Genomic DNA, 21061 nt, shown 5'->3' on the forward strand with positions numbered 1-21061 from the left:
TCCTAAATTACCCAAATAATTTCAGTACAGACATGCAAACTCCTCCTAAATGATGTAGTACACTGATGTGCAGACACAAAATCAGCTCGTTAACTGTCCAAATAAAGCATAGCACAGACTACAGACCTGCTAACAAAAGAATGCAACAGACACGCAATCAATGTGTGCAAGCACCGCTCACCATACTACTGTCCATTGGGTCGCACACGAAGCTACTGAAGACGCCCCCCAGAAGTCAGGGTGCACTGGAACCCCCCCTCCCCCCCCCCCCCCACGAAGTCCGTTTGGATCCTGCAAGCATGAGGCGGCGACATCCCTTTCATACCGCGTACCTGAGAAATTCCTCTCGAAATATGTGTTCAACTAGGCACTGTTGCTGATGGGAGTGAAGACCTATTTGACAGCGCGCCGCCACCACTGCCACGGGCCACTGCCGGATGCAAGTCAGTGCGAGCCACCTTCACTCCACTGCTGACGGCATGTGAAAGTTGGGTCTATTTTCGGGTATTCAGTTAGAGTCTGGTCCCATACGTGAGACGCCTCTAGGCAGCATGTATGTTTACAATTGCTGACGCGATGACGCATAGCTATGGTATGGTCCAGTGCCGAGGGAGATGTTCCAATGCTTCCCAGATAGCACAGGATGCATTGTTCCTAGCGATCCTTGCGCCATTGGTTTCTGCAGATGAGACTTTCAGCGGTAAAATTATTTTGCACAGATCGCTAAATTGCACCGACAGTTAAACCCTGCAAAAGTTGTCTACAGATCATCAAATACATACAAGACTCACAAGAATATTGGAAGCCTGGAACATATTTACCAGTGTAACTATAATTAATTATTATGATTGCTGCTACAGCCTGACACCAATCAATGTACAGGTAATGTCTCCTCTTGACAGCTGTGGTTCTGGAACGAATCTCTGTATCTATAGCGAAGTCTCAGAAATTGCCTAGTGTCCCAGAAACACTTAATCTGCGCTTTTGTAGGAGTTTTAGTGATTTCTCGGCTTGTATGCACGGAAATTCATGCCCTAACAGAACCTGTTTACGAAAATAGCGCAGAATAACGTCGAATGCATTCTTCCTCACTCTGGTTACCCATCAGTGGTGGATGACTGCCTACCTCGTAGGGAAATATCTAGTGCTGTGAGTATATCTGTGGTCCTATCTGTCTTCACAGTATATGTATGAATGATGTAAAGGGGGTGATTTTTGTATGGTTTAGGATACGAATTGTATGTTTACTACATCGACACTGTAGGCAGTAATATATTGCTGGGTTGGAGATCGGTTTAATGCTCTAATATTCAAGATGCTGTCCTCAATGGGAGACCAGTGTAATTGAGTAGGAGTCTTTCCATATTTGATGATCTGTAAGCCACTTTGCAAGGTTTAATTGTCGGTGCAATATGACGATCTGTGTAAAACAGTTTTTTTTTTGCCACTGAAAGTCTCGTCTGCAGAAAGAGAAAGACAAATCGGATGGTGCTTCCACGCCAGCGACATCAGTAATCTGGCAGGTAAATTCGAAAAGAGCCAATCATAATGCCCAATTAATTCACAAGACATCCTTTGTGCTGGGTATAGGAGTCTCTACAAAGCAGTGAGAACGTTTGCATATGTTGAAAGCACGAAGGGTAACACACGATGGACAGGCTGTCATGTTAGGACCAGGAGGAAGAATGCATTCGACGTTATTCTGCGCTATTTTTGTAAACAGGTTCTGTTAGGACATGAATTTCCGAGCATACAAGCCGAGACATCATGAAAACTCCTACAAAAGCACATGTTAAGTATTTCCAGGACACTATGCAATTTCCGAGACTTCTCTATAGATACTGAGATACGCCCCAGAACCACAGACGTCAAGAGGAGACATTACCTGTACATCGATTGGTGTCAGGCTGTAGCAGCAATCATAACATTTAATTGTAGTTACACTGGTAAATATGTTCCAGGCTTCCAATATTCTTGTGAGTCTTGTGTGTATTTGATGATCTGTAGACAACTTTTGTGGGATTTAACTGTCAGTGCAATTTAGCGATCTGTGCAAAATAATTTTACCGCTGAAAGTCTCATCTGCAGAAACCAATGGCGCAAGGATCGCTAGGAACAATGCATCCTGTGCTATCTGGTAAGCATTGGAACATCTCCCTCGGCACTGGACCATACCGTAGCTATGCGTCATCGCGTCAGCAATAGTAAACATACATGCTGCCTAGAGGCGTCTCACGTATGGGACCGGACTCTAACTGAATACCCGAAAATAGACCCAACTTTCACATGCCGTCAGCAGTGGAGTGAAGGTGGCTCGCACTGACTTGCATCCGGCAGTGGCCCGTGGCAGTGGTGGCGGCGCGCTATCAAATAGGTCTTCGCTCCCATCAGCAACGGTGCCTAGTTGAACACATATTTCGAGAGGAATTTCTCAGGTACGCGGTATGAAAGGGATGTCGCCGCCTATCTGAACAGATACCTGTGTGTCACTTAGTGGGGGTGGGGGGGGCGGTGCATCTCGACTTCTGGGAACATGTGTGGTAACCTGCTGTGCGTTCCAATGGACGGGGGGCGGCGTGGGTATTGCATTATTTTGCGAGCTGGTCTGCACTCTGTGCTATGCTTTATTTGGACAGTTAACAAGTTGATTTTGTGTCTGCAGATCAGTGTACATCATTACTTAGGAGGAGTTTGCATGTCTGTACTGAAATTATTTGGGTAATTTAGGAGTTGTTTGAATGTCTGCAGAGCATTATTTAGGAGTAGTTTACAGGTCTGTGTGGTGTGTGGTATGGCCCCAAGTCTGTCAGACCATGTGGTTTGTACAGTGTGATAAATATACGATCTTTCAAAATCCCTCCCTAGATAAATTGTTCTAAAATAAATAAAGTACACTCCTTCCTCTCTCCAGCAGCCCAGCACAGGCTGATTCATTTTCTCCTCCAGACAGTCATCTTCTGTTATGTCACAGAAGGACGACAGTGCCCTCTGGTGACAGTATTGTGTACTAGGTCCAGACCTCGTGGTGAACACACTGTTTCCCGCCAAAATCCGCCATCCTGTATAACGGTAGTTGCGTCATCAGCTGACATCATGGCCGTCATCTTGGATTACGTGATGGAATGGACGATAGTGCCCTCTGGTGGTGGTACTGTGTACTAGGTCAGTTGGACTCTGGACCTCGTGGCGAATACACCAGATGGCTGTAGTGCCTCAAATTGTTGAAATAAAGACTGGTGCATAATTTCGACAGGTGACGATTAGCAAGCATGCTTGCAGAGTCTTTTAGATTGTTTATGGTTTTGACAATTTACGAGTTGATTGGCTCTCTGGACATTAATGTACTGCACTATTTACGAGTGGTTTGCAGGTCTGTAGGCGTTATTTTGACAGTTGATTGGCTCTCTGGACATTAATGTACTGCATTATTTACGAGTGGTTTGTAGGTCTGTAGGCATTATTTTGACAGTTTACGATGAGCAAGCACAAGTCCATAGCATTATAGATGAGTTATTTAGGAGTAGTTTGCAGGTCTGTATTCTGTGTGGGGTGACCCCAAGCACGTCAGAGCTTATGTTCTGTATCACTGTGATAAATATACTCCATCCCTAAAGAAATTGTTCCAAAATAAATAAAGTAAACTCCTTCGTCTCTCCAGCACCCTGCCATTTTCCCACCAATTCCTAGGAAGGGGTGGCTGTCGGTTGACTTAGGTTAGTGGAGATAGCCCAACTGCCCTTTCTTTCCCACCATTTTCTTAGGTTAGTAGAGATAGCTCAAGTGGCCTTTCTTTACCACCAAAATTCATATTTCCCACCAATCCCTAGGAAGAGGTGGCGATCAGGTGACTTAGGTTAGTGGATGTACCCCAAATGACCTATCTTCCCACCATCTTTCTTAGCTTAGCAGAGGCTGCATTATCCTGATGGAATTTGAACTTCCTGCCAGGGGGCATGGTAGGGGGGAACGTGTCAATTTCCCACCAATAGCCACCATCTCGGATAATGGTACTAGTGTCATCAGCTGACGTCATGGTCGCCATCTCGGATGATGTCATGCGCTGTTGCCAAGTCCACACGCTGCCATCTCTGATGATGTTATCACTGCCATTTTGGATACATTGGCAACAATGGAGAGAGGGGTGGTAAAGCTTTGCCCCAATACTTAGATTTAAGTGCTAGGAAGTCTTTTCTGAAAGTATTTGTCAGGAGCTTAGCAATGTATGGAAGTGAAACAAAGGCGATAAACAGTCCAGACGAGAGGAGAATATGAGCTTTTGAAACGCGGTGCCACAGAAGAATGCTGAAGATTGGATTGGTAGACCACGCAACTAATGAGTAGGTACTGAATAGAATTGGGGAGAAGAGAAATTTGTTTCACAGCCTGACTAGAAGAAGGGATCGGTTGGCAGGACACATTCCGAGGCATCAGGGGATCACCAGTTTAGTATTGGGGGGAAGTGTGTGGGGTAAAAATCGTAGAGGGAGACCAAGAGATGAATACATTAAGCAGTTTCAGAAGGATGTAGGTTGCAGTAGTTGCCTGGAGGTCAAGAACCTTGCACAGAATAGAGTAGCATTTGGGGCTGCATCAGACCAGTTTTGGACTGAAGACCATGTAAAAAATTACAAATTAAGACTGTGCCGACTTTTTGTTTTATTTGTACTGTGAAAGCTTGCTTCTTGTCAAATTTCACGACTCTAGATCAATGTGAAATTTTTGACCAACATGAAGTTTTTGAGAGTTAATTTCCATTGACCTAAAAGCCTAAAATTTTTACACCGCCAAGAGATTATAGGACTTAGTACCTGACATAAATTTCAACTTGATACCTCTACCCGTTCCTGAGAAAAAGGGGTTTATGTGTCAGACAGACAGATGGATGAACAAAAAAAGTGTTCTTATAAGCGTTCCGGTTTTACTACCGATTGTTGGTCTCGGCTGGACGTTCTAGTGTCAAAGCGTTATTTGCGGTGAAAAGTTGATCGCTGCAGCGTTTACTAGCGGTAGCTGAGTGGTCAGCGCGAGAGACTCTCAATCCTAAAGGCCCGGGTTCGATTCCCGGCTGCGTCGGAGATTTTCCCCTCTCAGGGGCTGGGTCTTGTGTTGTCCTAATCATCATCATTTTATCCCCATCGACGCGCAAGTCGCCGAAGTGGCGTCAAATCGAAAGACTAGCACCAGGCGAGCGGTCTACACGACGGGAGGGCCTCGTCACGCGCCATTTTTACTAACAGGAGTAGTGAGTGAGGGATGTGCGTGTTGCAGCGACGAGCAGGTGTGGCTGAACCAGGGCCGGCTGTCGCTGCTGCGCGCGCGCCACCAGATCGTGCAGCAGCTGCTGAAGGAGCCCCAGCGGCTGCTGAGGCGCGCCGTGCGCTGCGAGAACCTGTACGGCGACCTGCTGCGCCGCCTGCTGCTGCAGGGGCTGTTGAGGGTGCGTCACTTGCCGAGAGACAGCGCGTAGCACCGGGGGGTGGGGCTGAGTCTTACTGCACGCGTGTAGTCATTGTGACGTGTGCACGCTGTATCACAGACGACAGGGGCCACGTATTGACTTTTATGATCATTAGGGAGGCTAAGCTGCGGAACCGATTTTTGCTGACGATTTAAAAGAGCAGTTCATTGTATTTTCTATTGGCATATTCACAGCAATTTTGGAAGCTGTTGGTATCTTTATTTTGTTTGCCAGCTTTTGGAAAAATAGTGAGCTCTCAATGTGCTTTGTAATTGTAAATGTAGAAATTGAAGCACCATTTCACAGTGCTGCAGTCAATTGGTCAGACCGAAGTTCGTGAAACGAATGATGCAGTTTTGTTATTGTTTATGTAGTTGCTGGAGCACCACCTGTGGAAATGTTTACTATTTACTCGCATGAAACATGTACTGTCATTTCTTTGTGTGATTCAGTGGACCATAATGGAAACTTTCTGCCACAAAGGCTTACTAAACATCAAGAATATCCTTCGCTTAGAATTTGTGAGGTATCACAGAGGAAATTTCCAGAGGCCTGCTAAGTCACATTATCAGAAAGCAAAGGTCTTAGCAGTTGTGAACCGCGATACCCAAAATTTAATTATGAACTCAGCGCTGGAGTTATTGTTGTTGTTGTGGTCTTCAGTCCTGAGACTGGTTTGATGCAACTCTCCATGCTACTCTATCCTGTGCAAGCTTCTTCATCTCCCAGTACCTACTGCAGCGTACATCCTTCTGAATCTGCTTAGTGTATTCATCTCTTGGACTCCCTCTACGATTTTTACCCTCCACGCTGCCCTCAAATACTAAATTGGTGATCCATTGATGCCTCGGACTATGCCCTACCAACTGATCCTTTCTTCTAGTCAAGTTGTGCCACAAACTCCTCTTCTCCCCAATTCTATTTAATACCTCCTCATTAGTTATGTGATCTACACATCTAATCTTCAGCATTCTTCTGTAGCACCACATTTCGAAAGCTTCTATTCTCTTCTTGTCCAAACTATTTATCGTCCATATTTCACTTCCATACATAGCTACACTCCATACAAATACTTTCAGAAACGACTTCCTGACATTTAAATCTATACTCGATATTAGCAAATTTCTCTTCTTCAGAAACGCTTTCCTTGCCATCGCCAGTCTACGTTTTATATCCTCTACTTCGACCACCATCAGTTATTTTGCTCCCCAAATAGCAAAACTCCTTTACTACTTTAAGTGTCTCATTTCCTAATCTGATTCCCTCAGCATTACCTGATTTAATTCGACTACATTCCATTATCCTCGTTTTGCTTTTAGTGATGTTCATCTTATATCCTCCTTTCAAGACACTGTGCATTCCGTTCAACTGCTGTTCCAAGTCCTTTGCTGTCTCTGACAGAATTACAATGTCACTGGCGAACCTCAAAGTTTTTATTTCGTCTCTATGGAATTTAATGCCTACTCCGAACTTTTCTTTTGTTTCCTTTACTGCTTGCTCAATATACAGATTGAATAGCATCGGGGAGAGGCTTCAACCCTGTCTTACTCTCTTCCCAACCACTGCTTCCCTTTCATGTCCCTCGACTCTTATAACTGCCATCTGGTTTCTGTACAAATTGTAAATAGGATTTCGCTCCCTGTATTTTACCCCTGCCACCTTCAGAATTTGAAAGAGAGTATTCCAGTCAACATTGTCAAAAGCTTTCTCTAAGTCTACAAATGCTAGGAAAGTAGGTTTGCCTTTCCTTAATCTTTCTTCTAAGATAAGTCGTAGGGTCAGTATTGCCTCACGTGTTCCAACATTTCTACGGAATCCAAACTGATCTTCCCCGAGGTCGGCTTCTACCAGTTTTTCCATTCGTCTGTAAAGAATTCGCGTTAGTATTTTGCAGCTGTGACTTATTAAACTGATAGTTTCTGTCAACACCTGCTTTCTTTGGGATTTGAATTATTATATTCTTCTTGAAGTCTGAGGGAATTTCACCTGTCTCATACATCTTGCTCACCAGATAGTAGAGCTTTGTCAGGACTGGTTCTCCCAAGGCTGTCAGTAGTTCTAATGGGATGTTGTCTACTCCCGGGTAACTTGCAGAAAACTGAATGAACTGAAATCGAAGAAAATCGAGGAAGAAAGTCCATATGAGCTGATAAAGGCAAAAGAATGCTTGCGTTGGTTTGACCAGACAGAAATGGCTGCGTTTTTTCACGCCAACCCAATAAATGGTGAAGACGAGTTCAGGGCGAGAGTCATGTTCCATAAACGCAAAGTGGCTATAAAACAGCAAGCACTAAATGTAATCAAGTATGCTTTGGAAATGTAGGATATACTGCAGTGTTGCTCCTATTTGGGTCAACAACAGCAGTAGTATTCAGACCAGAGCAGCAGCTGGCACACCTTTTCAAAATTTCAAAACGTATCCCTCAGCTGATCCTTACGATTTGCATTGCTGAAGACAGCCTTCTCCGTAGGAATGGAATTCTTGTGTACAATAACTTGCCAAATTTGACAACGGCTCTGAGCTGGCCTTGTTACGACACTGAATTCCACTGCAAGCCAAGTCTTGAGTAACGTCACACACCATAAAGAGCACTTGTCAGCCATTTGCAGAAGCATGCAGAGCTGCTACACAAACCAGAGGAAATCTGAGGAAGTTATGCAGATTCATTTGGACTGTAACTGCAGCTCTGTGTATTCTTCAAGCTGGCATGTGTGCAAGTGATCCATGTCAGTGAAGTATTTGTTGTGAGTGGTGAAAGAAGAAAAATGTTATTAAACACAGTTGTAAGATGTAGTGTATTGTTGTTATAGAAATTAACATGATCACTATCAAAACAATAACGGTACTTTGTGTCACATCGTTAAACTCTGTTGTGCAATAGTGCAATTTTCTGTTTTATCATTTTGCTACAGAAAAGAGAAAGAAAGAAAGAAAGAGACAGAGAGAGAGAGAGAGAGAGAGAGAGAGAGAGAGAGAGAGAAATGGAATTAAATGCAGTTATACGGTGACAGACACCTTGTGTTCGAAACTACTGAGAATCTGATTTTCGGTAAATGCGAAAATTACCACCAAGTAGCAGTGTGCTACGGAGTCCATGTTAAATTCGACGCAAGTAGGGAATTACCTCCAGAAATTATTCAGTTGTTAAAATTAAAGACAGAAATATCTAACGTCAAAGCACATCCTCCAAATTGTCGACCAGTTACACATTTAATATCAGTAAAACGTGTAGTTTTGTTGACAATACTCATCAAAATCCTAAAAGCTTGTGGCATGACTAATGACAATGTCTGTAAGAAAAGTAATCTGCTCTAACGCATGAAACATAGATGTAGGAGGCTTAGCACCCCATGGATTATTTTTTCAGGTAGTTTAATATCTTCATCCCGTTCTGCTCGAAAATAGAATAGTTTAATTTAGTATTCATTATCATTCGGAAGCTGCAGTGAAAGTACTCCTGCAAATTTTAAAATGTGTTGAAAGTACTCGAATGTGTCTTTGGAGGTCAGATTCAATAATCCTTATTAATAAACTAACGGTTCTGGAACAAGTTCAGACACACTGGTGCAGTTCTTCAATGATATTTGTAATAGGCTGACAATAGGGAAGGTACGCTTTGGCGTTAGACATTTCAGTCTTTAACTATAATAACTGAATCAGTTCTGAAGATAATTCCTTACTTGCGTCGAGTTAAACATGGACTCCGCATCGCGCTGCTACTTCGTGACAATTTTGGCATTACAAAAGTATGTAGAGTCTTAATAGTTCCTAAAACAGGATCCCTGAGATCATATTACTGTATTGCCCACCCCGGTAGCTGAGTGGGGACGGCACGGTAGCTGAGCGTAAGCCGGCACGGTAGCTCAGCGTGTTCGGTCAGAGGGTAATGTGCCCACCGTAATAAAAAAAAAACTGAGTTAACAGATCAACAACGAACTTAAATGGATGTCTTACGACGTCCGCCCCGAGCAGATGCAACGAACTAAAGCGGAAAAAAAGAAAAAAAAAGCGTGTTGGGTCAGAGCGCTGGTTGGCCTCTGTAATAAAAAAAACTGAGTGAAACGATCAACAACCAACTTGAACGGATGTCATGTGACGTCGGCAACGACCAACCACAACGATCAACAACGAACAAAACGGTTAAAAAAAGATGGTCAGTGCGATGGAATGTCAGTCCTAAGGGCCCGGGTTCGGTTCCCAGCTAGGTCGGAGATTTTTTACGCTCAGGGACTGGGTGTTGTGTTTTCCTAATCATCATCATTTCATCCTCATCGACGCGCAAGTCACTCTGAAGTGGCGTCAAATCGAAACACTTGCACCCGGCGAACGGTCTACGCGACGGGAAGCCCTAGTCACATGACATTAAAGTTTTATATCACTGAACCACTATGACGTGATCACTTACTTTTGAAATGTATCATTTAAAAGGCACATTGGGAACTCGTTTTTTCCAAAAATAAAATAAAATCATAAATAGCTTCCAAAATTGCATTGAGTGTACCATCTGAAGATATAAACTGTTCCTTTAATTTGTTTGTAAAAAGGCTGCCGCAGGTTAGCCTCTCAAACGATCACGAAAGTCGATAAGCGCCCTTTGTCGTCTTCGATACAGCGTGTTCACGTCATAATGACTTCACGCGTGACGGTACCGGCGTGCAATAAGACCTTCGACCATAGATCTAGTAGACTGGCCTTGCTGTGCAGAAGCTATATGGCTGGTGTGGCTCCAACATAAACCACGTGACTGTTGGCAAAACGTGGCGGGATTTCAAATCAGCAGTCTGCCATCCTATGTTTGTATCGTCTTTTCCCCACATTTCTCAATTGACTGCCAAACGCTTCCAAAAAAAATTACCTTTTTATTTGCGAAAAATTATACCAGAACTACATTTGACCTGGATTTGTTCACAGTACCATTTGTATAACAAATACATCGAACGCCACTTTGGTGGGCAGCGGGACGAAATTATTATAAACTATCAATTAAAGTAAAATGTCGTCAAAATTCTTTTAAACAGTAAGAGTGGGCTCGTGTCAAAACTTTAAACATTGGATTCGCCGCGTTTTGAGCTCTAGTAACTTATAAAAGAAAATGGGATATGGGAATTATGTGAATTATAGGTGCCAAAATTGTCGACTTTAGGAGCATGTCCATTTTAGAGTATCAATTTTAGGTGCACTTCAAAGATTCAGTTCCCACAATTTTTACAAAAGTTTAAACTATCAGTTTAAAATAAAACGTAACGTGCTACAGTTCTATTCTAATACAATATTTTACTAACTCGCAGTTATCACACACATTCTTAACAACATTCAGACTTACAGGCATTGGAAGCACAGATTTCAGAAGACGAGGCATCATCTAACGAACGCCTTCAAGTGTGTGATTTACGGAGCTTAGGCCTCTTCGATTTCATATGCCCCGGAAAATCAAAAAGTGTCGGGATAGCATCACTACTTAGCCAATTCCCTCCAGTCTTAGCCCTATAAAAACATCAGGATTAAAATTGACAGGCACTGTAAATATAAATTATAAATATACATTGTAAGTAATAACTAACCTATCAAAACACTTCTCCTCGAAGTGCTTCGAGCAAAGGCGCTAATGTGCAGATGGCTTAAAGTTGTTCCGTTTCAGGGCTTGTATCCAAAGCTGCCTCCGGTTTTCATCCTTAGGGAATCTATGAGTAGGAACGAGAAACAGTTATACTTACTTCTGTAACCGAATTATCACAGATATTTTTCAAAATGTAATATGAGTCTGATTTTACAGGCATCACTTTCAGAACTTTAATTTACGTGATACTCTATTTCAAGTGTAAAAAACATATAAGATTGAAGAGTTCCTAGATAACAGAACGTAGCATGTCATTCTCAATGGAGAGAAGTCTTCCGAAGTAAGAGTGATTTCTGGTGTGCCGCAGGGGAGTGTCGTAGGACCGTTGCTATTCACGATATACATAAATGACTTTGTGGATGACATCGGAAGTTCACTGAGGATTTTTGCGGATGATGCTGTGGTATATCGAGAGGTTGTAATAATGGAAAATTGTACTGAAACGCAGGAGGATCTGCAGCGAATTGACGCATGGTGCAGGGAATGGCAATTGAATCTCAATGTAGACAAGTGTAATGTGCTGCGAATTCATAGAAAGATAGATCCCTTATCATTTAGCTACAAAATAGCAGGTCAGCAACTGGAAGCAGTTAATTTCATAAATTATCTGGGAGTACGCATTAGGAGTGATGTAAAATGGAATGATCATATAAAGTTGATCGTCGGTAAAGCAGATGCCAGACTGAGATTCATTGGAAGAATCCTAAGGAAATGCAATCCGAAAACAAAGGAAGTAGGTTACAGTACGCTTGTTCGCCCACTGCTTGAATACTGCTCAGCAGTGTGGGATCCGTACCAGATAGGGTTGATAGAAGAGATAGAGAAGATCCAACGGAGAGCAGCGCGCTTCGTTACAGGATCATTCAGTAATCGCGAAAGCGTTACGGAGATGGTAGATAAACCCAGTGGAAGACTCTGCAGGAGAGACGCTCAGTAGCTCGGTTCGGGCTTTTGTTAAAGTTTCGAGAACATACCTTCACCGAAGAGTCAAGCAGTATATTGCTCCCTCCTACGTATATCTCGCGAAGAGACCATGAGGATAAAATCAGAGAGATTAGAGTCCACACAGAAGTATACCGACAATCCTTCTTTCCACGAACAATACGAGACTGGAATAGAAGGGAGAACCGACAGAGGTACTCAAGGTACCCTCCGCCACACACCGTCAGGTGGCTTGAGGAGTATGGATGTAGATGTGGATGTAAAAGTCACTTCAGCAGATTTCAATAAACGCATCTGCACTATCATATAAACACTTACATGTGAAATGTAATGCCATTTCCCCCGACAAAACGCTGGGTACAGCCATAAGCGCAACAGGAAACAATCATGATTTGCCAACATTCACGTGGCTTCGGCCCAGAGACGTTGGAGCCACGAAAATGACGTCAGGGCCAGTCTATAGCAGAACCCCTCTAATCCGACCTTGGATGGTCTGTCACTCCGGTTAGTCCGACCATGCTCAGGCTCGCGAGCCTGTGCCGACTTGTCACTGACTGGACGCCTGTCGGGCCATTGTTGCGGTGTCTGTCGCTGTGCATATTGTTATACTGTACGTTATTGTGCAGTTTTATCCTTTGTTGGGATTAAAAAACGTCGTTGTTTGCTTTATTCCCTGTTCTCTACAATACTTATTATTGTAGATTCGTTGTGTGTACAGTTGCCTGTTTTTCAACATGTCTGGATTCAAACGTAAAACACGCAGCTCTTTCACTAAACGAAAAATTAGCAGTGCTACAAAGGCTGGACGAAGGAGAACGATCCAGAAAATTGCAAAGGAACGTCTTTTAGTTCTTAAATCGTTTAATTTTTTGTACTAAATGTCTTTTTATGTTTTGTGCAATAAATAGTAGATTTTTCGGATAATCCGACCTTTTTTTCGTTCCGACCATGGTCCCGGTCCCGAAGGTGACGGATTAGAGGGGTTCTACTGTATTATATTTATGGTCGAAGAATAAGACTCACCCTGTAGCAGCGGAAGCAGACGGGAGCCGGCAGTAAGGAGGCATTGCGCAGCTGCTGGAGCCCAGCGTGGTGGTGGTGGCGCGCCGGCGCGACACGCAGCTGGTGGTGGGCGCGCTGGGCCGCGTGCGCGGCCAGTACCGCGCCGCCACGGGAGCCGACGTCCAGCTGAGTCTCCGCCGTGGCATCTATCTGCCCGACGACGCCATCGGCGGTGCCGTGCTCTTCGCCAGCTCCGGACTCGTCTACACGGACCTCACGCTATCGTCGCGCCTCGCCAACGTCGTCAACTACATGCTGCCACAGGTGCGCCTTCACTTCTCTCCCGTACAGTACATTCCGATTAAAGGCTGATTCACACTGGTCGTCAAGGTAACGGCTGGCACCGCCATCGTCGAGTAAAGATGTGTCTACACCAGGAGTCTCCAAACTTTTTAGTCCGCGGGCCACATTGACTCCTCCACGAAGTCATAAGGGCCAAGATTAAAGCACCCTAGCACTCCATAATCATCGTAATGTAAGGCTGAAGGAAAGACGAAATCGCAAAAATCTAAGGTTATGGGAATAGCTAGCACTGAAACGAACTACAGTTTTTATTTAATTACATAATTTTGATTGGTGGACGTACCTGACCGAAATTCTATCGTATTTTATTTGGCGAATTTCACCGACAAAAAAGTATGTCACTGCACATTCTTCACGAAAGCGTCCTGCAAAGTTAACGGAATCTCAAAATCATTGTTAGCAACACTATTACTGCAAGACGTAACTGAGGTGGAGTATGTCAACGCATTGTTATTTAAAGTGGCGCAACAATAAGTTTAGTTTTGTAGTCTTGTAGCGAGTAGCAGAGCCAATGTCGCGGTGTATTGGTCGCGATAGGCCTCGAAACTCAATTGTTGGCAGTATAGGTACCACCTCAAATATTTGACGGGCCGGATACCGGGGATGTCCGGCCAGCTAACGCGGGCCGGTTTGCCGGCCCTCGTGGGCCGGTTTCAGCCCTCGGGCAGTACTTTGGAGACCCCTGGTCTACACCAACGAGTTTAAATTTCATAGAGTGGCTGACAAGGGAACCTCCCCATCGCACCCCCCTCAGATTTAGTTACAAGTTGGCACAGTGGATAGGCCTTGAAAAACTGAACACGGATCAATCGAAAAAACAGGAAGAAGTTGTGTGGAACTATAAAAAAATAAGCAAAATATACAAACTGAGTAGTCCATGCGCAAGATAGGCAACATCAAGGATAATGTGAGCTCACGAGCGCCGTGGTCCAGTGGTTAGCGTGAGCAGCTGCGAAACGAGAGGTCTTTGCAAATCTTCCCTCGAGTGAAAAGTTTATTTTATTTATTTCCGCAAAGTTATGATCTATCCGTTCATTCACTGACGTCTCTGTTCAGTGTAATAAGTTTAGTGTCTGTGTTTTGCGACCGCACCGCAAAACCGTGCGATTGTTATTGAAGTCGCGAGCTATATTTGCCGAATTCATATCGCCCACGGAATACGTCTCACGTATTTAATGCACTCTCGTCCAAAGTAGTCCGCAGCTCGTGGTCGTGCTGTAGCGTTCTCGCTTCCCGCGCCCGGGTTCCCGGGTTCGATTCCCGGCGGGGTCAGGGATTTTCTCTTCCTCGTGATGACTGGGTGTTGTGTGATGTCCTTAGGTTAGTTAGGTTTAACTAGTTCTAAGTTCTAGGGGACTGATGACCATAGTTGTTAAGTCCCATAGTGCTCAGAGCCATTTTTTTCGTCCAAAGTAGCGAACAGTCAACTGCTAGCCAGGTAGCCTCGTTAGCAGGAATACTCTCTCTTCTGTGCGCTGTAGTCGACTGACGTGTGTCTCGACGTTTGTTTAGGTGTAGCGTCCCCATACTACGGCGCAATTACCTCGCATCGGACGGACGGATGGACAGATAATAATTGTCTAGAAATAAAAAATTAAACTTTTCACTCGAAGGAAGACTCTGCTCGCGCTAACCACGGCGCTCCTAAGCTCACACTATCCTAGATGTTGCATATCTTGCGCATGGACTATTCAGTTTGTATATTTTGCTTATTTTTTTCATAGTTCCACACAACTTCTTCCTGTTTCCTCGATTGATCTGTGTTCAGTTTTTCAAGGCCTATCCACTGTGCCAGCTTATAACTAAATCTGAGGGGGGAGTGCGATGGGGAGGTCCCTTGTGAGATACGAATTACAGCGCTCCTAGCGGCAATCGACGTTATCTCGGCCACCATATTGACGGTGGTCAGAATACTTGAGAGGAGCCAGTCCAGCGGCTGTCTGCGTGGAAGGCGAACTGCTTTATCTGATGAATCATTTAATTTCTCTTGGCAATTTGTTTAGCGAAATATAAATTAAATGTGCCTAAGTGTATTTAGCGTTCAGTTACTCGGATCGAAGTGACAGGAGCTAACGAAGAGAAGGGCGGCAGATATGAAACAGGACAAATTGTTTCGAACTATACCGAGCTACGTTTGCTGAAATTAATTGGAAGAGAAGTACAGAAACGACACAAATGATCAGAGGTCTCTTTTGTCCAAGGCAATCCCAACTGTCTTTCACACCCACAACCATGGCCCGGAAAGCGAACTTTCGAAAATTTTGTCAATAATAGTCTTAACGAATCAAGTAGCATATAGTAAGTCTGTAGTTTAATAATTATACTCATTTTACATATTTTCAAACAAACAAAAGTACCGCTTTCTCTTATCTACCCACAATGCATTTCGAAGTTTAGTCAATGATCTTCAGGTGGTGCCTGCTCATTCTGCATTGATTTACGTTCAGTTTGCGAGCTAGCAAGAAGTTAAGGGGGGGAGGGAGGGGGGCGATGGGAGGACAAAAGTTTGCGAGCTAGCAAGAAGTTAAGGGGGGGAGGGGGGGGGGGGGCGATGGGAGGACAAAAATGTTGGTAGCCGTCTTGCAGTTCTGTCTACTTCGAAATGTTTATCCATATTTGGACTAAAACTTTCTTATTTCTGCCAGTGTACACAGTAATCGCCGCTGGTATTGTTTTTTGAGTAAAAATAAAGCTAGCATGAACTATTTCAAGTTGGTGAATTTTAAAGGGGGGTGACACAGCACACGATGCCGTCGACTACAGATGAAACGGCGATTAGGTATTCAGTTTGCCTCAAATGTGGTGGACGTATAACCACTCTATCAAATTTAAACTCGCATCAACATAATATCACAAATGTAAGCATCCCTCATGCTTCCCGATCGCAGCAAGCCAAGAGCTCACAACAATAACTGAAGGGCTTATTTCAATAGTGGTACAAGTCAATTTTTGATCATTCTGAGATACAGAGTCCTAAAGTTAAATGATCGCTGAAAAATCTGCAGTTGAGATACCAGAAATATTCAAGTATATGGCTTCTTGCTAGAGATGAACCTTCCTTTCTGTTTGTTTGTGGAGCAGGAAGTGACAGTTTGTGCGGACATTTCTCGCAAGCAATGTGTATCTGTTCTTGTATTGATGTAAACAGTGTAGACATACGAATTCATTGACCATGAAACTGCAGTAAAATCGCTGTAAACTATCAACTCTTCATCTTTGTGAGAAATCGCTGTGAACAGCTGCATGTTACTGACGACACTGAGCGACACACACGCTAGACAGTATCTTTTAAGTTGTGAGCGACGTGGCGCAAAAACCTAGTTGGGCAGTGTACGTATGAATCTGGGGCATTACCTGTAGGCTGGGACAAAAATACATGTCACTAATGGTGGTGAAATTGGTGAAATTTGCGTCTTCAGTCGCCAACGAGAAAGATATCGAAAGATGTAAGTCGCTCAACATCTACATATACATGGATACTTTGCAAATCACATTTAAGTGCCTGGCAGAGGGTTCACAATTCTCTGTTATTCCAATCTCGTATAGTGTAACACTCTCTCCCATATTTCGCGATAATACAAAACGTGCTGCCTTTCTTTGAACTTTTTCGATGTACTCCGTCAGTCCTACCTGGTAAGGATCCCACACCACGCAGCAATATTCTAAAAGAGGACGGACAAGTGTAATGTAGGTCTGTTACATTTTCTAAGTGTCCTGCAAATAAATCGCAGTCTTTGGTTAGCCTTCCCCACAACATTTTCTATGTGTCCCTTCCAATTTAAGTTGCTCGTAATTGTAATACCTAGGTATTTAGTTGAATTTACGGCTTTTAGATTAGACTGATTTATTATGTAACCGAAGTTTAACGAATTTCTTTTAGCACCCATGTGGATGACCTCACACTTTTCGTTATTTAGGGTCAACTACGACTTTTCGCACTTTTCGTACACGCTCTTGTACTCAGTACAGAACAATGAAAGTGAGGTTGTGAGATACATCTATATACAAAAAATCATAATATATTTTCAGAACTGAGAGTCTAACAATGATAGAGTTTATCAATGGCCAAAATAAAGTTCAAAACGCTTATTCATTGCAAAGTTTGTGTGATATACTCCTGGAAAGTGAAAGCAAATGTCGTCCAAACATTCCAAAAATGGTTCAAATGGCTCTGAGCACTATGGGACTTAACATCTGAGCTCATTAGTCCCCTAGAACTTAGAACTACTGAAACCTAACTAACCTAAGGACATCACACACATCCATGCCCGAGGCAGGATTCGAACCTGCGACCGTAGCGGTCGCGCGGTTCCAGACTGAAGCGCCTAGAACCGCTCGGCCACACTGGCCGGCCCAAACATTCCAAAACCATTTATTTGTTGGAGAGTATATGAGTACATACATACATATAATTTTTGCAAAGCAAGTACCAAATAACTTCTAAACCAATTGTATTTTCCTCCTTCAATGAAAGTGTCTTTTTCACTTTTAAAAAAGTTATTCAGTGAAACTTGTTTCATCGATTTGTGTTCTGATTTCTATAAATAAAAGGCTTTTGCTTCATCTAGGCATTGTAAAACCTAAGTAATTTTTCGCTTGCTTTTGTGGAAAAACACAGTTGGAAAAAATGTCCAAGCCATCATGAAAAGTTTGCAACGAAAACAGAGTAAACAAAAAAATAAAGTTTAAGAAAACGCAAATGCATCAAATCCTGTTCAGTTCAATAACATAAGTGTGCACAGTGAGAGAAGATTAACTTCCGATGTTAGCAGATAATGCCACTGTCACCCCACCAACGTCGTCAGGACATCCTTCCCAAGAAATCCTGACACTGATGTGCCATTCAGTCTCATTCCATTCCCTTGCGTTGGGGTCCGGTGCGAACGCTAGCATTTGAAATACATTGTAGAATGTTTTGAGCTGTTTTACGTTGCGTCAAGTGTAAATCGACCTTTAAAGTACACTGCTGACCATAACAATCGCAGCGCCACTACTCAGTATGCAACAGACAGGGGCTATCAAACTGACATGAAGTGTATTACATGCCTTGATGTTCCAATGGTTAGAATTTCACAGGACAGAGTAGGAAGGTGCAGTGCCCACGGGCTGCCAGTCGTAAAGATGAGCATGGGCCACCCAGGCCCTCCAGAGTCATGACAGCTAAGCACACGGCACATGCTGGTCGTCCCCTTAACGTGCACTTGGGTGCCTCAGCTGATGCTGGATGTCCTGATGCTGAGCAGCGGTGTCGTAGTCAACCCTCAGAGATAGACCAGGATGGTAGTTGAAGATGTCTAGGTGGCTAGGGAGCTGTGAGGGCAGGTTTCACCTAGCCAGATCATAGATAGCTTGCAGTCTGTCAGCCGAAGTCACTCAGAGGGCAGTTGTTGGTGTGAATACCACCTCCCTGCATCAGCGAAACTTTCCCAAGTCCCACAGCCGACACGCCACAGGTATGGCGCGCCTCATGCTAGAACTTGATGAGTTAATCAGTGGCAGGTTGCCAACTGATTTTCGTCACTATGGGTGGGTCGTGGTTTCTCTGAAACTCAAAACCCTGTCATTCTCTCAGCTTCAAGACACAGGTAGATTGGTGCCACAACCGAATGCTTTGAGCTTCTAAGCCCGATTATTTATACCTTTATAGTTATTCTTCTGACATAGTTCTACTGGATGGGGACGAATAAGTTTGCTTAAACGCACTTTTACTGTCAACTTTTCCTGCTAGGCCTTATTAAATCTGCAGTGCATGAGTTTCTCGGTAGCATATAAGTTGCAAAATACCATCTTAATCTTGGTCACACTGTATTATCTGTTTCCTGCCCTCTCCTGTTGATTGTTGTCAAAAACTCCCAGTTGCCCAGAGCGTTTTGTCATAATTTCAACATTATGTCCAGTGACTTACTCGGTTAGCATATTGGCTGGGCTGGTCTCTACTACCTGGTCACACTAGAAATAAAAAAAAAATACAGTTTACACAGTGCATTTTATATGGGTGCAGCACTACACAGGATCTCAACGGCTCCACGCAGGAGCACCAAAGGACAGACAGGTTCACATACCTTGAGTCAGGAAATGGGATTTTTTGCTGCAATACAAGAATACACACGCTGTGCTTCTACAGTTGGAGTAAAGCTGCTGTATGGCGGCCACTGTTGTGGCTTCCCTTGATGTGACAGCAGAAACAGGCATGATGCACCCAAAGACAACACTGGACATACGAGTAGCACTGTGTTGTATTTGCTGATGGCACCCAGACCTGCGTACAGCACCATTATGGACACATCCACTTGTAGAGGCTCTGAGGAGAAAGAATGTTGACAGATTGCATTTCTCATCATAATACGGCCTTGGATCTGACATAATGGAATGAGGTGCTGGTGGGTTCTGGTTCCTTCTGCCAGTATTTTGGCTAACAGCCATTACATCTCTCTGTAACATCTGTCAATGAGATAACACTAGACTGCAAGTTGGCTATGCTGTTCTGACCTACCTAGTTATAGAGGGTGTTCGACTATTGTTCTGGCCAGCACATTTTTCAGATCTCTTACCCACTGAAAACCTCTGGTCATGGATTGCTGAGACAGTGACACACCAGCACTCTCTAGCCACTATGACTGATGACTGGCTTAGAGTTGAAACTGGATGCAATGTGATACACATATCTGTCATCAAAGTCCAGTTCGACTCATTGTCAGGCCAGCTTAGGCCCATTGTTGATGCCAGATGTTACTACTCTGTGTACTAAATTTCTCTCCTCTATGCCCACAAATTACCTACAAATTTAATCATATGTGTCCTACTGTACTATATTTCACAACCACAGTACACAAAATATTCTTCCGCTCAAAACAGTTCAGAGTCTGACATGATGTTTCATAAACTGACACATGCGATACAGAGAATGGTAATTTGTACTATGTCTATACACAGTTCTGCAATAAAAGTGGAAAAAGTTAAGAGTCCTACTCTGGAGCACATATAGACCTCTTAAAAGGTGATGTCCCTTCAGAAATTAAAGTATGGTAGCGGCCATTCACTGCCCAGACTCAATCATCCACTCATCTAAAACCACATGATACCACTAGCAGGTCTGCCTCCTTCCAGCACTCAAGCAAAAGTGCCCAGAATCACTCCCTTGAGGTCTTCCCTCGAAAAAGTTCCAGTCTTCACTTGGCTCCAATAGTGTTCCATTACTGGTCTGGTTTTCCATTGGCTGAAGGCTGTCCCCACGAAATGCACATCATTTTACTCTCTACAGACATGATCTGACACATTATGACCACTTCTCAGACTAAACTAATATGTTACAACAATACTGAAATAAAGAAATGTTATAAACATTCAGTCACACTCAGACAACTCACAGTCCATAGGTAAGTATGCTAGTATTATTGTGCAAGAGTGCCCACAATAATTGTCAACAGATTGTCGTTAAATATTGTTTGAACAAGTGTTTATGCCTTCTTGACTGAAGCACGTTTTGGTTCTCTTTTCAATTGTGGTGTCTGCTAACACATGCGACTGACCACTTTTAAGTTGGCACAGTTTTTTAATAGCACTTGCAATCAAGATTTAAACAAAATTACTGGCAAAATAGTTAACTGTTCATTAAATAAATATACAAATGTGACAAAATTGAGGTGTTCAGATTGGATTCTGTAATGTTATGTGTGCC

The 21061-nt window shown here is 43.5% G+C and overlaps 1 protein-coding gene across 1 annotated transcript in view; it reads left to right on the forward strand.

Moving 5' to 3' along the window:
* Positions 1–21061, forward strand: part of LOC124729502 (V-type proton ATPase subunit E 1-like) — an 89445-nt gene that overhangs the window by 44377 nt on the left and 24007 nt on the right. The window contains exons 3-4 of the mRNA XM_047248496.1: positions 5269–5437; positions 13093–13344. Coding sequence (XP_047104452.1) covers positions 5269–5437; positions 13093–13344 — 421 coding nt within the window. The remainder of the gene's footprint in view (positions 1–5268; positions 5438–13092; positions 13345–21061) is intronic.

The sequence above is a fragment of the Schistocerca piceifrons genome, chromosome 1, assembly GCF_021461385.2.
Source record: "Schistocerca piceifrons isolate TAMUIC-IGC-003096 chromosome 1, iqSchPice1.1, whole genome shotgun sequence".
NCBI lineage: Eukaryota > Metazoa > Arthropoda > Insecta > Orthoptera > Acrididae > Schistocerca > Schistocerca piceifrons.